The 19,292-nt window shown below is 36.5% G+C and overlaps 1 protein-coding gene across 1 annotated transcript; it reads right to left on the bottom strand.

The window, feature by feature from the left end:
- Positions 1 to 18,392: 18,392 nt before the first annotated feature.
- Positions 18,393 to 19,004, bottom strand: LOC127136066 (uncharacterized). The gene has a single exon (XM_051062671.1). The coding sequence runs from the start codon at positions 19,002 to 19,004 to the stop codon at positions 18,393 to 18,395; it is 612 nt and encodes a 203-aa protein (XP_050918628.1).
- Positions 19,005 to 19,292: the final 288 nt, after the last annotated feature.

The following is a 19,292-nucleotide window of genomic DNA, read 5'->3' as shown; positions in this document are numbered from 1 at the left end:
TAGCGATCCAAAACGCAGCGGAAATTAAAATTTTCTCTTTTAGTGATCCTTACGAATGGACATGATCAGTGATAGAATCTTTATCTCTTGTGGCGATTGAAACCTTTGATGCAGATCTAAAGAGTGATCACGAACGTTGAATGGTGACAACGCCTCTACTCAGTCCACACGAACGGTTTCCTTCAATCTCAGTGCTAGTTGCTATGAATGAAGGCTTTGTGTGTGTGTGTGTGTGTGTGAAAGAGAGAGAGAGAGAGAGAGAAAGAGAGACGAAATTTCATATGAACAAATGCTTATGCACAAGGGTTCTATTCATAGAACCACTTGTGTGGGCTGCAAGCTAAAATCACTTGTGTGGCCCATATCTTATTATATGCCAAAATCACTGAAGTGTGTGGTACCTTACCATATTTCGTATTCTACTTAAGTACATTGTACCTTACGATGTTCTACAATTCACTTAAGTGCATAGTACCTTATGGTGTTCCTTATTTACTTTATCTCTCATCAATCCGTCATTTTGTATGTGACCCTGTAGGTTTTCGCGACATTGGCAATTATATTAAACCACGTATTTAACATAATAAATAGTAAGCGGTATCTAGCAACACATCAATGCTACCCAAGACACGAAAATGTCATGTGATATGAGAAATCCTTTTATGATAATACTTATGTGTACAATTACCCTTTTGCCCTTATGTCTATATTGAACACAAGGCATAGACCGTGTCATCCTTTTCTAGTTCAATATTGGACCCTTAGACATTTATCCTATTACGCATGATGGAAAAATTCCATCTAGGTTACTCATGTCCCTCAGCATGCTTCGTGGAGTATCCATCAACTGTCTTTATGGTCATCCAGTTACAGATAACGTTTGATCAGCAATAAGGCACTCAACTTTACATCTAGGGTCCATAGTGGTTTCAGGTCGAAGGGCGGTATACACCGCTATCACCATGAGAATAACTTATGACACTTTGCATAACATTCTATATAGTATTCTCATAGCGGGTCAATCCAGTATAAATATTACTCTTAATATTCATACATGTGTTTAAGACTTGATAACTCCTTATCCATGATCCACGAGATGTGATCATCAGTCTATATACATAATAATCTTAATGCTTTAATGTTATCCCACTTTACAACAAAGCTCGACTACAGATACTTTAAGAATAGTGTCCTTATGTCTAATAAGATCTCATGATTAAGTCACACTTGATACATTAAATGGAATAGCTATTCTAGGGACTTTATTAAACAAACATAATAAAGAAAAAGCCTTTTATTATTAATAAATAATTCGATACAAGTACCAAAAGTATTGGCCTATAGGGCTTACACCAACAGAGGTCCCAATTCCTGTTTACGAAGCATGACTATCTGATCCTAATTAGACTCGTGTTTCTATATTGATTCATCATTATCTCCGACAAGTTAATGCTGACGAGGATGACCCATAATTTGCTGATTTATTTGAAATTTTGCATATTTCTTCGAAGTTTGTGATGGTTGAGATTGCCTCTGAAGATTGAGATGCTTGATCAACATACTCATGATACGAAGGGTAAACATCATATCCTACTGGGTTTTTTTCCTTTTCTTCTTCATTCCTTCTTTAATTTTTAATTTCTCAGATGGTGGACACAATGAAGTCATTGTGGGGTAGGCAAGTCACAAACCCTACTTCTTAATGCCATTTTCCCAATAAAATCTAATGACCTAAACCTTTTCCATAATTCATCTATTGCACAACTCATATCCACCTCTAATCAATCATCAACATCTACCTCTAACTCAAATTCCATACTTAGTTTCCTCCAATGAACATGACAACATCTATTGGTATCGGTGTACCACCAAGTGTGTATCTTCCTAACTCACAAGCACAATGTAACTCATAAGTTTTTCTAAGAGTACAACCACATATTTGCCTGTTAGTTACAACATAATCAACTCTCAATAACTCTTCAGCAATACGTCTCAAAGCAGCTCAAGACACTAAACCATGCAGATTACCATAAATGGAATTATGTGCGCGTGCTCAACTTTGTAAAAACGTTTTTGAAAAGAAGCTCTAATGTTTCCCAGTTGTAACTTCAAGTTTCTTTTCATAGCTTCCCAACATTTGACCATGTCACCTATATTGTTCCCCAACATCGACTTTAACTTCCAATGAGCAAATTCAACCCTAAATATAATACATATTGAAAATACTAAAAATAATACATATTAAAAATACTAAAAATAATACATAGTAAAAAATATTAAAAAAACATACCGATTAGTCGTCGTGTTACCCAAATGTAGCACGCGATTAATCCATGTTCCAACAAATCTCTGTCTATGTGGAGTTAACCATGTGTCTTTCACAAAATCAATAAATCTACTAAAATCAACACATGACTCCTCAAGTTGTTGCAACCGTTTATCATACTGAACCTCATCCCTAACCCAAACAACTTTCATCCATAACGTGTCAATCGTATTTTACATGTCATTCACCACATATTGCTTGCCTTTTGCATCAATGTTTTTGTTAATATGAAATCTACATAGAAAACTAATAGATATAGGAAACATAATTTCAATTGCATTCATCAAAACAAGGTATCTATCTGTCAAAATGACTTGTGGACACAAATCTTTCCTCATAAACAATTGTTTAAGCTTATCCAACATCCAACAAATTTTTTTGTCTGCTCAGACTCCATATACGCAAACGCGATAGCAAAAGTCAACTCGGTTGATGTCATGCAAACAATTTTAAACAAAGGTTGTCTATATTTATTTGTCTTGTAGGTGTTGTCCATAACTAACACGATAGGAAAAATATTCAACAACTTAGCTGAATATGGATGGGCCCAAAATATCTCTCTCACAACTTCCGAGTCATCTCTTTTTCTACTCCAATAAACATAGCTTACGTCGTCAATAAGCTTAAACAAAAGTTATATCTCACTTCTAGGACCTCTTATCTATTTTTCCATCATACTCTTATGTTTGTATATTTGCGTGGTTCGAGTGACATTCTCAATATCACTATTGCAAGGAAAATAATATGTGTCTAGGTGGAACATGTCTCTTTGTCAAATCAACAACAAGTTGCTTCTCATCCGTGGTCAACCTACCAACAAAGAAACGAACTTCTAATCTATTAGGTAAACCATGGTTATGAACTCTACATTTTACATCAACCTTACAGCCAAACCCATCTTTCGTCGGGGTCAGACTGATTTTAAATGGACATTCACATTTTTTATCGCACTTTGGATTCCACTATCAGTATCCTTGTATTTTTCATATTTATCACAACCAAATATTATTTTGTTACTTCTCCCTCTCATGTATGTTTCAGTATTTGAACAAGTGATAATAACAGTTACTTTATTTTGAATTCCAACCTGTTTAATCCACCTTACCACCTCTTCTAGTGTACCAAATCTTTGAGTTGTTCAAAAGTATCAGAAGTATCTACACATATTTGGGGAAGAATTTTCATACCCGCGTCAAAAAAAATTGTAAAAAAAAAATATAACAACACAAACCGGAAGTCTTTATAAAAGAGTTTCGGTACATAAACTGAACAAACCGAAAATCTTTATGAAAGAGTTCTGGTACATATAAGTGTATTAACCGGAACACGTTTGTTAAGTATTCTGGTACAGTATATTTTCTACACCAAACCGAAACTTTTTTAGACAGTGTTCCGGAACACATTTTATCATAAATCGGATGTATTTAACTAAGTGTTATGAAAAAGAAAACAAGACATATCATAAGTCTTTTTCAAATTGTTCCGGTGCGAATCTGAAGGGCGCAAATTTTAAAAATCTTAAATAAATGATAAAAAATGAAATGGAAAATTGGTTAAAAACAAAGAAGAATAAAATTGATAGTTTATAAAAATATGGGTTTAATGGTGTTGCACTGACAGTGTAAAAAAGTTGTACACTGTCATCCAATAAGAATATATCATTTTGCCATATCATACAAGTATTTTAAAATTTTCAGTCTGACTTGCCGGGATGAATGGTCGTTATTGGTTGACAGTGTAAAATAAATTTATATTGTAAGTGCATCACCCTCTTTCTCTAAAAGTATAGGGACATGATTATAACGGTAAGAATATGAAGTAATATTTTCTAATAAAAATAGATCTTTAATAAAATATTAAGTAATTAATTTTAATTTTTTTAAATATATGTCCATTAATTTAGAAAGAATTATGTGTAATATTAATGAATTACTTTTCATTTTGTTTTATTATTGATCATTTTGGTATTTTTGAATTTGGAATAATTTGAAAGTTAAATCGTACCCAAAAAATATTTTACATAATCAATTTTTTGAAAATTTGATATTACCTTTTTAAATTTGAAATTGAAATTTTATTTGAATGCTATAAATATCTGATATCAATTTATTTGAGAATTCTACATAAATTTTAAATGATATGTTGTTAATTTTGTGTATTCTCTTGCAAGATATTACACAATAAAAACAATGCAGTTTTTATATAAATTAGATGTTGTCTATTTATTGTTTATGTAACATCCCATACATATACGTCTAGAATAATAGGCAGTGATTTTATAAATATGGTATAGGAAAATCATTAAAAGATACTAATTCATAAACTCCAACAATACAAGTTAAATAGCTCAAAACACAATCGATGATATGTCACAAAAACATCTCTAAACCGGCCCAAACATCTTAGCCATGCCTTTGTCCTGCCTCGAGTAACTTGAAAAGGATTAAGAATATTTGGGTAAAATTACTAAATCTTAGTGAGTCCCTTATCTTATGGGTCCACTTGACTCTACAGGATGCATAATCATATATGGATCAACCATCGATTTGGGGTTCCTTTACTTACCATTTTAAGAATGCACAAATATTACATAGTATCGAATTGGAAGTCCTTTGACTATCCAATTCCTAAAGCACCAACTCATAGCAAAGTTAGCATAACACATATGCATACTCGTACCCACGTACAAGAGAATCCCGAAGTAGTATATGTCTGCCTACTAGGCCACACAAGCACACCCTCGATGAGTAACCAAGTGCCTGCTGTCAAGAGACTTACACAAGCTCATTGCACGATGAGTTAGATGAGTAACCAAGTGATTTACGCCTAAGTGGCTACATAAGCCCATTCGTGATGAGTAACCAAATACGTTTTCATATTTGGCGGCTTGAGCCCATCAACCATCAGTATGCAAGTGAGTATCTGCAAGTGTAAAACGCCTACATGATTGCATGAGCCCGCTGGGCAATAGCGCAAGCGAGTAACCATATGATTTACACCTAAGGTGTTACACAAGCCTGTCAGTGGTGAGTAACCAAGTGTAAAGGCCTACGGGGCCTCACAAGCCCTCCATACCAATAATCGAGGTGAGTAGCCAGGTGAGTGTACGCCTCGTCAGGCCCCACGAGCCCACCATGTTGATATCTCAAGTGTCTATCCGCAAGCGAACTACCACCTAGTAATATATGCCCACTTTGCATTCAAGCATGTCCAAACCAAACATTTTCGAACGTTCAACCAAAACGAATGGACAACGGGGAAGAAAGTGGATGACACCATAGTCTCAACTACATCATGTTACGAAACCAAAACTTCACTCAGGGGAAAACGAATAAAATTCCATCTGAAGAGGCTCACTAAGCGAGACTGAGTGAATAATAGTGAGTTCAAGCTCGCTAAGCAAGGTTGTGGCAAGCTCCCAACGAGCTATGGAAAAAAGGAATCCATTTTTGAAAAAGGTTGGCTCGCTAAGCAAGACTTACCCTCGCTAAACGAGGATTCATCAACCTAGAAATCTAGATTTATGATTGCTCGCTAAACGATACATTCGCTCGCTAAGCAAGGCTTTCTAGAAACGCAAAATGGCCAGAACATGAATGTTTGCTTAGCGACATAAGGGCTCGCAGAGCGAGAGTAGCAGAACGCAGAAAAACCAAAAGAACAGAGGATGATCCAATACAAAATCCACTTCATCTTCACATACATTTATCAATTCAAGAACAAAAGCAAGATTACAATATGTATGGGCAATTAATATCACATCTTGATCATACAATCATGCATAGGACATGCTTTAGACAATTTCTCACAAACCCTTATCCCATATCATGCAATCCCTACTATTCCCCAAGTCCTATCTATGGACTCACCTGGATTAATGGAGAGAAGCATAATCAATACTAAATCAAGAAGGAATTAGAGGTTTAGATTTGATCTTGATGCATGCAAGAGGTGAGATGAAGTTTGTTGGCTTGCTTCCCACTTCTTTGTTTTCCCGTGTTCCACCCTTCATCCTTTCATAAATTCTGAGTTGGCAAGGCAGGAATGAGAGGAAAAATAAAACTCCGAAATCCCTAACTCTATTTAAGTGGTGAAACTACGATAATACCCTTTTCTACCTTACTGGTCCAATTTCTAAAAAAATGCCAATTTGTAGAATCTTACACCACTAATATCATAATTAATCACACTAATAGTTTATTAGTGCGTCAATTAGTCGCTAGTTGTACCAGGATGTAACATTCTCTTCCCCTTAAATAGAACTCTCCCTCGAATTCAAAACTTACTAGAAAAGTTAAGGATAGAGTTCCCGCATCTCCGATTCAAGCTCCCATGTGGCTTTATCGGGACACGATTCCTCCAACAAAACTTTCACAAGAGGTATCTCCTTGTTCCTCAAGGATTTTCTAGCATATTCTAAGATGCGACAGGGTTGCGGATGGAAAGGAAGGTTTGGTTCTACTTCAAACGTACCCAGAAGAATGGGATAAAAGGAGTCAGACACAAACTTCTGAAGTTACGATACATGGAATACATCATGTAACCTGGATAGTGAAGGAGACAATGATAACTAATATGCAACCTCACCTATTTGATTCACAATCTGATAAGGCCTCACATATCTTGGACTAAGTTTTTGAACGGTCCTCTCAACCTCAACCTTGGAATAACCTTTAAAAACACATAACCTCCTTCCTCAAACTCCAAGGGTTTTCTCCGCTGATCCACATAACTCTTTTAGAGATCTTGTGCTTCCTTGATCTTATCTTGGACCGTCTTGATCTTTTATATTGTCTCTTGAATCATCTCGGGTCCAAGAATTTCTTTCTCACCTACTTCCGACCAACACAAAAGTGATCGACCTTTCCTTCCATATAGAGCTTCGTACGGAGCCATCCCTATACTGGCATGATAGCTGTTGTTATATGCAAACTCCACTAAAGGAAAATGATCTTTCAAACTTCCACAACTTTCAAGGATGCACGCCCTCAACATATATTTAATAATCTAGATAGTCCTTTATGGTTGGCCATCAGATCAAGGGTGGTTAGCAGTACTCAAATACAAACTTGTTCCCATTTCCCTATGGAATGCTCTCCAAAATCTTGAAGTGAATTTTGGATATCTATCTGATACAATTCTAGACGGTACACCATACAATCGTACAATCTCCGCCACAAAAATCCTTGCAAGATTAACCACCTTATACAATGACTTAACAGGTAGGAATGGGTTGACTTAGTCAATTTGTCCACAATCATCCATATGGAATCATGTCCACCAAGAGTATGGGGTAATCCAACTATGAAATCCATGTAAATATTGTCCCACTTTCACACGGGTATCTCCATTGGTTTCAACATATTTCCTGGTCTATGATGCTATATCTTAACCCATTGAGAAACCATATAATGTGTCATATACTTTGTGATGTCTCTCTTCATATCGGGCCACCAAAAGTTCTTCAAATCCTAGTACATATTCTTCGAACCAAGATGAATGGAGAACTTAATATCATGTGCTTCATCTAAAATCAATCTCCTTAACTCCATATCATTGGGTACACACATCCTCTGCTCGAAAATAAGAATTACATCATATGCTCGGACAAAATCGGGGAGACCTTAATTGGCTTGCAACTCTGCATTAGACCACTGAGTTTTCTGAATCCTTTCTCGTAAATCATTCTTGATACTCAATTTACTAATCAACACACCCTCCGGTGTCCAATCAAACCGAAGATTAAGGTTCCAGAATTTCTCCATCAAGTCATACTCTAGCATCATCAGCTCAATAACATGAATCTCTTTTCTACTCAAGGCATTTGCCACCTTATTAGCCTTATCGGGATGATACTTCAACTTGAAGTCATAATCATTAAGATATCCCATCCATCTTTGTTGATGCATATTTAGTTGTGATCGTTGAACATCTGAAAATGAACTCCGTACAAGTAGTGTCCCCACACCTTAAGTGTGAAGACAATAGCAACGAGTTCAAGGTCATGGGTGGTATCATTCTCTTTATAAGGCCTCAACTACCAAGATGCATAAGCTACAACCTGCCCAAATTTCATAAACACTCCACCTAATCCTTTCTTTGAGGCATTGTAGAAAACCTCGTATGGTAGATTTAGATAAGGAATTACCAACACTGTAGCAGTAGTCAACTTCTTCTTCAACTTCCAAAAACTATTTTCACATTATGAATCCCAACTGAAAGAAGCTTCCTTTCTCGTAAGTCTTGTCAATAGTAATTCCAATTTACCACAACCTCCACTTTTGAGGGACCCACGACCATACCTCCTTCAGATATAACATGACCAAGGAACTTCACTTAAGTACATCCAAAACTCACACTTACAAAACTTCGCGAACAACAGCTTCTTTCAAAGAATAGATAACACAATCCTCAAGTGTTCCACATGCTCTTCAGGAGTCTGGGAGTAAATCAAGATGTTGTCTATTAATATCACCATGAACTGGTCCAAATATGGTTAGAACATCTGGTTCGTGTAAATCATAAAGACAGCATAAGCATTGGTTACTCTAAATGGCATAACCAAAAATTTATAATGACCATAACGCATCCTGAAAGAGGTCTTAGGTGTATCCTGTAACACCCCAATTTTAGTAATTTATTTTATGTAAGTCATTTTGATTTAATTGTGCATTTTTATGATTATTTTTTTGTTGGGTGTTGGTGGGGTATGTGTCATTGGTATGGAAGAATATTTAAGGGGTTGTGACCATAGGATTAATCTAGAATAATTTAGAGTTATTTTAGATAATCAAAATAATGATTTAATTTATTATTTAATTATATAATAAGAAAATGGGAGTGTGTAGAGATTTTGATGGCAATATTGGACTTATGTTGAGTAAAAGGTAGGTATTATGGGAAAATATTGAGGGTAAGATGAGAATAGCCTAATAAGGGAATTATGTTTTTGGATGAAAAAGAGAATTGTGAGGGGATAGAGGTTACAATACGTATTTTGGAGAGTTGGAGAAAAAGAGGCAAGAAGGGAGAGCAAGGGCTTGAGGTTGAAGAAGAAGATCAAAGAGATTTTGCTAGAAATTAGGTAAGGGTGGGAACTTGTTCCAATAGTAAAGGGTATGGTAGAAGGGTAGAATGGAAGAACCCTTAACCTCCTTAGGGTTAGGTGTTCTAGATCTAAATTCTGGTTTCCATGTTATAATTGTTGATTGTATGATGGATTTGGTGTGAAGTCCATGTATCCTATATACGCATATGATTATTTAATATTGTTGATGATGTTATGCCATTGATTGATAGTGAAAGTTGTAACCTTGATTGTGTTGTTTGGTAATTTAGAGACGATGAGTATGATGATGTGTTGTAATATGATATTGATTCATGAAAGTTATGGAGTAATTGAAGAATTAGGAAGCTATAACCATGAGAAATTAGATTTTATTTGATGGACTTTAGTAGCATAAGTTCATGGCACATGAGGGAGTGTTTGGATGGTTTAAAAACTGACTTTTGGGAAAATTTGGCATTATAGGTCGACCTATGAAGGTCATGTGCCGACCTGTACATGTCATAGGTCGAGACATGCAGTCAGCACATAGGACAAGACATATAGGCTTTGAAAATGTAGTATATGTACCGACCTATAGATGTTATGTGCCAACCTATAGATGTTATTTGGCGACCTGTAGATGTTATGTGTCGACACATAACTGCCAGAATTTTGTTTTGCACTGTTCGACGATTTCGGCCATAACTTTTGATTCGTATACCCAAATGACGTGTTGTTTGAAGCGTTAGAAAGTTGATGATCATATATATAACATGATAGTGATAGGTGAATTTTTTATTATTATTTATATGCCTACTATGTTGGTTAAACTTTTGGTCATATGTTAGGTTAATGAATTGTTGACATATCCCGACGATTTTGGTCATAACTTTCATTCTGTAAGTCTGATTTTGATGTTGTTTGGAGTTTTAGAAAGCTAATGCTTAGGCATATAACATGGTAGTGATTGTTAAGATGTTTGGATATTATTCAAGTGCCTACTATGTTGATAAATTTATTGGTTTATATGTTTGGTTAATGAATCGTTGCATTATTGTAATATCGTGGTGTGCCTACTACTCACACCCTATGGTGATGGATAGGGTGTGAGTAGCTAATTCCTATTATTGGAGATTAGTGAAGCGTTACCTATGGTGATGGTAACGGGTTTTGGTGAGCCTTGATCCCATTGTGATGGATCGCGTGCTAGTAGCTAATTCCTATCATGGGGAATTAGTGAAGCATTACATATGGTGATGGTAGTGATTTTGGTATACTCTGATTCCAATAGGGAATCGATACTATGGTGGGGATCATGGAGTGAACTGAACCTGAGTATTCATATTTGGTAACATATGCATGTTGAGTCGGTGTTGAGTACATTGCATAAGTGTTGCATTTATATTGATTGTTGTTGATAGGTTATTGGATGAGATGTTGTTGCATATGATGTTAATGATAATTGATATATTATTGTGTATGATGTTAATGATGATTGAGATGCAGTTGTTGATGATGTTGATGATAATTGAGAGTGTTGGCGTGTATGATGTTGATGATGATTGGGTGTGAGAATATGATATGTTATTGTGTATGATTGTGTAGATGTTGTACTTTATTCTTCATTCTATACTGTTTATTATTGAAATGAATTTTCACTCTTTTTGTTTGAATGTTGCCTTTACATTGGCATCATGCAGATACTCAAGAGTAGCATTACTAAAGTAAGTGGAAGCCAACTCATGGAGTTTCTTCTTAGTTTAGCGTTTTAATTTTATGATATGTTTATGTTGAAGTCGTAAGACTAATTTTGTTGTGGTGATTTAATAAGCATGTTGAGACAATAGATTATAACTCTCTTATTTGTTATTAAAGTTGAATCTTGAGGCCAAATGTCATTACTTACTTTATCTTTCATATTTATTGATGATATTTCCACTGCGATGATACTTTAAAACGGAAGTGAGCATGTGACGATAAGTTTAATGTGAATTGTTATAACCCATGTTATGAAGCAGAATTTGTTTTTTATGTGTGTGGCACCCTTGTGGTTATGATTTTAATTAAATTATGTGATAGTTGAATGTGGGGTTTAGAAGGGCATTACATATCCGAACTCTTTACCGAAACTGATAGTATCCGAACTTGAGATCAATCTTTGAGAACACGCGGGCTTCTTTCAACTGATCCAGCGGGTCATCAATTCATGGTAAAGGATACTTGTTGTTTAAGGTAACCTTGTTTAACTGGAAATAGTCAATGCACAACCGCGTACTACCATCCTTCTTCTTGACCAGTAACACAGGAGCTCCCCATGGATAAACACTAGGCCGAATGAAACGCTCTGCTAGAAGCTCTTCCAATGGCTTTTCAATTCCCTTAACTCAACCAGAGATATACAATATGGAGCGATAAAAACCATAGTAGTTCCTAGAACAAGATCAATAGATAATTCCACTTCCCTTTATGGTGGGAGAGAAGTGACATCCTCAGTAAAGACTTCGGGAAATTCACACACAACGAGAATTTATGACATACTCATCTTAGCTTCTAAATCTGTGGTGAGAATCAAAAGAAAGGATTTCTCTTGTACAAATAGATAATTGACCATATTAATCATACCTTCAATCAATTTACCAATCACATCAATTAGGATAATCTCTTTAGCATGAATAAATATAGCCTTTTCCTTGCAACCGATATACACTGAACTGGAAGATTACCAATCCATTCCCAATATCTTATTGATTGTATTATGTGGTAGGAAAATAAGATCAATTAAGAACTCACAGCCTTTAAAAGAAACAAAATTATTTCTACAGATCATCTAAGCTTCAACAGTGGCATCCATAGCAGAGGAAATAACCATTGGGTTAGGGAGAAGAATAGCTTCAAACCCAAGATGATGCACACAATTGGTAGAGATAAAACAACGAGTAACTACATTGTCCACTAACACAAATAAAGGTTGATTGCTCACAACAAGATTGGTGTTACCCTTGGCCTTTTTGGCATCCATGGTATAAACTCAGCTCGTAGATTTTACTGGACAATCCCTCTCTATATGACCTGGAGCATCACACATGAAACACCTCAAATGGCTTGTCCTACAACTCCAACAATTCCTTCCCTATAATTATCACACTGAGGTGGTTGGGATGATTGATCACCATAAGACGACTTCCTCTTTGATGGAGAGTTTTGAGGTTTCTGATACTGACCCGATCTACCTTGCTTCTTGTATCCTGGCCTGTTTTGATCTCTTTCATCACGAATACTCTTTAAGTTGTTCTCGGAAACATAGCATTACCTAAAACATTCAACATATATGGTAAACTCTGTTTGAGGCATATTGTGTGTAATGTCTTCCCTTATCCCGAAGAAGAATTGATATATCATCCAAAGCTCATCTGGTGCATACAATGCATGTCTGGAATAGGAAGTCATGGCCTCAAATTTCTCCGCATATTCTGATATAGACATGTTGTCTTGCTTGTATTGTTGAAATTCATGCTCCTTCTACATACGCAGACTGTTAGGATAATACTTCTCCAAGAAAGCCGTATTGAAATGTTGCTAATCTTTTGGAATCATTTGAGAAATCAAGTAAGCGGATGTAGTATCACAGCACCTATTATCCAGTCCTTTCATCATCTGGGCCGCAAATATTACTTTCTCCTCTTTACTATAACATATGTCTTGAAATACCCTTTCCATACCAGATAACCAATCATGAGTCGCTATTGGGTTTAGGCCACCTAGAAACTCGGGTGGTTTCATTCTGAAGAATGCACAGAACTGTAGCCCTGCTTCATTCTACATAATAGGAGGGGGTTGAGGTTGTCCCTGCATATTTCTGCATCATATGCATCACCAACTGATTTTTTTGTTGCATCTATTGGAGTATTTGAGGCCACATACATCCACATTCCCAGTTCCAACCTCAGTTTCCACATTCATGGTTCTAGGCCTTCTGGGACCTCTGTGGTTATCGACCATTTTTCTATTTGTCCTACACACATAATTAAGTTGATCATGCTTAATTCCATAAGTAAGACATAAGGAGTCATGCCGATAATTACACATATGACGCATAATTGAATTTACTTATAATGTTTCATGGCTAACCCGGGAATCTACATGGCTTTGATACCAATTGCATTACCCAATACATGTATGTCTAGAATAATATGTAGTGGTGTTATAAATATGGTACACGAAAGTCATACATAAACAGCAAAATCGAAATAAGTATTAGTACAAGGAATAAAAGTCGAAGGTATCATGGACAAAATAAACCATCCAAACTAATACATAAACTCCAACAATAAAAGCTAAAAATCTCAAAACACAACGGATGATATACCACATAAACATCTCCAAGCCGACTAAGACATCTTACCATTGCCTTTGTCCTGCCTCAAGCAACCTGAAAAAGATTAATAATATTGGGGTGAGATTACTAAATCTCAGTGAGTCCCTTATCTTATGGATCCACTCAAATCTACAAGGTGCATAATCATATATAGATAAACCATCGATCTGGGGTTCCCTTTAATTACCATTTCAAGAATGCACAAATATCACATAGCATCAAATTGGAAGTCCCTTGATTACCCAATTCCAAAATCACCAACTCATACCAAAGTTATCACAACACATATGCATACCCGTACCCATGTACGAGAGAATCCTGGAGTAGTATACACCTGCCTACTAGGCCACACAAGCACACCCTTGATGAGTAACCAAGTGCCTAGAGTCAAGAGACTTGCACAAGCTCACCGCACGATGAGTCAAATGAGTAACCAAGTTATTTGTGCCTAAGTGGCTATATGAGCCCATCTATGATGACTAACCAAGTACCTTTTCCTATTTGGTGGCACAAGCCCATCAACCATCAATATGCGGGTGAGTATTTACAAGTGCAACACACCTACATGATTGCACGAGTCCAATGGGCGATATCATAAGTGATTAACCAAGTGATTTACACCTAAGTGGCTATATAAGCCCGCCAGTGGTGAGTAACCAAGTGTAGAGGCCTACATGGCCATACAATCCCACTATACCGATAATCCAGGTGAGTATTCAAGTGAGTGTATGCCTCGTCAGGCCCCACGAACCCATCATATTAATAGCTCAGGTGTGTATCTGTAAGCGAATTACCACATAGTAATACAGGCCCACTAAGTATTCAAGCATGTCCAAACCAAACATTTTCGAATGTTTAACTAGAACGGAATGACAATTAGGAAGAAAATGGACAACACCATAGTCCCCATTATATCATGTTACTTTAATTTAGTTGCATAACACAAAAGAAATCGTCCCATTCCAAGTTATGGAATCGAAATTGCACTCAGGGAAAATAAAGTAATAGTCCATCTATGAAGTTAGCGGAAATATACCCGAACATATCGCATGCTCGAAGATACAACAGAGTTGCCATCAAACTTTATTTATCCCAAAAGAGGTAAATGAAAATATGATAAACCCAAGGGGAACATAGAAACGAGTAAGGAAGTTGGTTATGCAAATGGAAGGTATTAACACCCCTCACATTCATGGTACTCCATGGGAACCATTTTTATTGCTCTTTCTTGGATGGGTGTTATTATCTTCATGTACCTACAAAATAGAAAATGGGTTAGAGAGAGTGCTCGAGGAGGATTGAGGCCTTCATGCCTACGTATTCTCATAGTCCAATGAGAAAGTTAGAGCCTCGTAGTTTGTGAAACCAGAGAGAGAAAGGGGGAAAAAGAAATGAAAGTGCTCGCCAAGGATTTGCATCCTCGTGCCTACGTATCCTCATAGTGCAATAAGAAAGTCAGATCTCCGTAGTTCATATGACAAAGACTTAAAGAGAGATAGATTAGGGGTGGTGTTTAAACCGGAAAGAGCTAGAAACTGACTGAAGCGGTGTTTAAACCAAAGGAAAGATATTGTGGGGTTTAAACTAAGAAAGAATGGGGGTTAACCATAAAGGTGTGTCCCAGGAAGGAAGGGATTAACCATATAGATATGTCCCAAGAGGATGGGGGTTAACCATAAAGGTGGGTCCCAAGAAGGAATGGGGTTAACCATAGTGGTGTGTCCCAAGAGGAATGAGGTTAACCATAAAGGTGTGTTCCAAGAAGGAAGGGGGTTCACCATAAAGGTGTGTCCCAAGAAGGAAGGGGTTAACCATAAAGGTGTGTCCCAAGGAATAGAGGGGGTTAACCATAAAGGTGTGTTTCAAGAAGGAAAGGGGTTAACCATAAAGGTGAGTCCCAAGAAGGAAGGGGTTTAACCATAAAGGTGTATCCCAAGAAGGAAATTGTAAAGGTGTTCAAACCAAAAAGAGTGGAAAATAGGAGCCACAAGGCTAGTTGCAAACTGGACAGTGAATTGACTGGAATTGCACTAAATTCTATGAATATAGGTGAATACTCTAAGAAACTGGTTCACTCGTCCCGTACCCAAAATATTCCGAATGAGGATAGGAATGCTCCCTCTCATCCCTTCTCTATTGCTTAATGCGTATGGCATATAATCTTTGTCAATGTCTGACAAGTTGTTGAAGCAGGTTCTCAGAAATGCTTTGTGGGATTGAGGTAGAAGGCTGGTGCCATGAATACGTAGCCTGCAGTACTTTTCCTTTCATCTTGGTCTCAGCTAAAGTCAGAATTTGTATAGCCATACACTTTTGCAGCTTTGTTGTTGATCTTCTGCTTTGGCATTAGCAATCCATGATCCATTGTTCCCTTTATGTATCTCAACACCCTTTTGACTACAGTGAGATGATATTCTTATGGCTTATCCATAAACTTGCTTAAAGTACTAACACTTTCGCAAATGTCAGGTCTGGTATTGAGTACCTTAGAGATCTAATGATTTGTTCGTATAATGTTGCAATTACAAACTCATAATTTGTTTCTCTTTTCAACTTCGCTATTGTCTCCAATGGTGTGATGATGCATTATAGTTGCTCATCTTGAATCTTCTCAAGATATCTTGAGAATACTTCTATTGGTGCAAGAACACTTCATAGATTATCTCTTTTAATTTAATCCCTAAAAAATACAACAAGTTTCCTAGGCGAAACATTTAAAATTCATGCATCATCTCAGCCTTGCACTTCATGATCTTTTCATCTCGGATCCTGTGATCAATAAATCATCCACATATAGACATAGGATGATTTGATTGACTCTGTCTGCATCATTGGCATATACTTCATGCTCTAAAACATATTTTTTGAACCCTGACTTGATCAGGAAACCATCGATTTTGTTATTCAAATCTCTTTAGGCTTACTTCAAGCCATATAAAGCCTTCCTCAATCGGTACACCTTCTGCTCCTGTCCTTTGATTTCGAGTCCTGGTGGTTGACTGATGTAGACCTCTTCTTCTAATGGTCCATTCAAAAATTCTAACTTAACATCTAATTGGTGTATCTTCTATCCTTTGTATGTTGCAGTTGACACAATGGTCCTGATTGTTTCCAACCATGCAACAAATGCATAGACTTCATTGAAGTTGATACCAAGCTTTTGTAGAGAACCTCTTGTCACTAGTCTTTCCTTATGCTTGGAAATTTCACCATTTGGCCTCATCTTTATCTTGAAAACCCATTTCACATCGATTGGCTTTTTGCTAGAACTTTTTACAAACTCCCAGGTTTTGTTCTTCTTAATTTCACTAAGTTCTTCTTTCATGACTGCCAACCAATTTTAATCATGGATGGCCTGATCCAAATTAATTAGTTCTGATTCATCCATCATCGTCACTTCTTCTATGAGGTCACCATCTACATCAATTGCTTGATCTGGAAATCTCTTATATCCAGCTAGTCTTGTCGACTAAATTCTTGATCTAGACGATCTTCTAACATTTTGCTCGAGTGGTTCTTCATTTTGAGTGGTTGTGGCTTCATTTTTCTGGTCTTCTTCAAGCATTGTTGGTAGTGTCTCTTGCTCATGTTAAATTGAACCCTGAGTCAAATTTCACCCTTTTCTTTCGACCACCAGAACATCCTTATTGATCACTAGTTTATCATCATTTGGTGAATATAACTTGTATACACTAGTTGAATGATAACCTATGAGCACCATGGCTTGACTTCGATCATCTAGATTCCTGCTCAATTTCTTAGGTACATGACTGAAGCATATTGATCCAAATACTCTAAGATGATTAACATTTGGCTTTAGCCATGCCCAAGCCTCATAAGGTGTCTTGTTCCTTATTTTCTTTTTTGTACATTTGTTGAGTATGTACACTGATGTCGAAACTACTTATCCCCAAAAAGTCTTTGGCTTTCAACATACTCATTGTCATGTTCACTATACTTCTATTTTTCCTCTCAGCTATTCCATTATGTTGAGATGTATAATGTCCAATGAGCTCGTGCTTTATACGTTCCTCGTTTCACGATCTTGCAAATTCCATTGAAGTATACTCACATCTGCCATCAGTTCTCAATTTTTTAATATTGCAATCACTTTATTTTTCAACATGCAACTTAAGTATCTTGAACTTTGTGAGCACTTCACTCTTCCTCTCGATTAGATAAATCCACATATGTCTTGTAAACTCATATGTGAAAGTTAGAAAGCAATGGTTACCTATATTCAACCTGACTTCAAAAGGTTTACACACATATGAATGCATAATTTCCAGCCTTTTCTTGGCCTTCATAGTTAAATCATGCTTGAATGATTTCCTTGCTTGCTTTGCTCTGCAACATTCTTCACATATATGACTTGGCTCCTTTAACTGAGGTAGACCATACACCATTTTCTTCATGTTAAGCATACTTCAATTTTTAAAGTTCAAGTGTCCATACATGTGGTGTCACAACTAATTCTTGTCTTCTGATGTAGTCGAAGCAAGACATTGGTGATCAACCATGTCAATTTCAATCTTAAAGGTTTTGTTGTCTACTAATGGTTCCCTTAGTATGAATCTTCATTCACCATTAAACACCTTCATTTTATTGTCCATCATCTTTATGTTGTACCTGTTTGCAAGTAACTAATCAATTCTAATCAGGTTACTTGTTATAGAGGGCGCATATAGGACATCAATGATGACTGCCTTCTGACCGTCTTTTATCACTACTTTGATATTTCCTTTTTCTTCTGATGTAAAATGCCTCTCATCTACAAATCTAATTTCCTTCTTAACTGATTCACCCAACATGATGAACCATCTTTTATTGCCAGTCATGTGATTGTTGCATCCTGAATCCAAACACCACACCCTAGCTAGATCATCACTAGTTTGAGTATTAGCCATTAGCATCACATCATCTGAATCACTTCCTCCTGCATGAGCAAACTGAACATATTCCTTTCCTTTTGTCCTCGACTTCTTGGGAAATTTACAGTCTCTTTCATAACGACCAAGTCTTTGACAATTGTAGCATTGGACCTCCTTCCTGTCAACTATCTTCATTGAATATTTGTTATACAATCCTTTCTTGATTGAATCAGTGTGATTCTTTAAATTCTTGCTTGAATTCTCATCATTAGCAAGATTCTTTATTTGCTTCACCTTTTCTTTTCCATACTTCTTTATGAATCTTACATGCAATGCTTGTTCAACTACCTTCTCCCTTTTTAAGTTCCTCTGTTTCAATCTCATCTCATGAGCTTCTAATTAAGCTTGAAGTTCTTCATGTTAGATGATAGGCCTAGATCTAAAGGGGGTGAATAGATCCCAAGTTAAACATTTATTCAAAATTTTGATTTAGAAAAATTTATGGCGCGGAAGCAAGTTTCAAATATTTTCCCGGATCCAAAATCTTCTAACCGAACCTACTATTGAAAAGCCTGGATATGCGTAAGATTGCCAATGGTATGATAATAATCCACAAGTCGATTAATCAACACTTCAAACACTAAACTTAATACTCTACTATAGTAACGGTCT

This window comes from Lathyrus oleraceus, chromosome 4 (genome assembly GCF_024323335.1).
Source record: "Lathyrus oleraceus cultivar Zhongwan6 chromosome 4, CAAS_Psat_ZW6_1.0, whole genome shotgun sequence".
Classification (NCBI taxonomy): domain Eukaryota; kingdom Viridiplantae; phylum Streptophyta; class Magnoliopsida; order Fabales; family Fabaceae; genus Lathyrus; species Lathyrus oleraceus.
The sequence above is the reverse complement of the archived record's forward strand: the minus strand, read 5'-3'. Positions and strand labels throughout refer to the sequence as shown.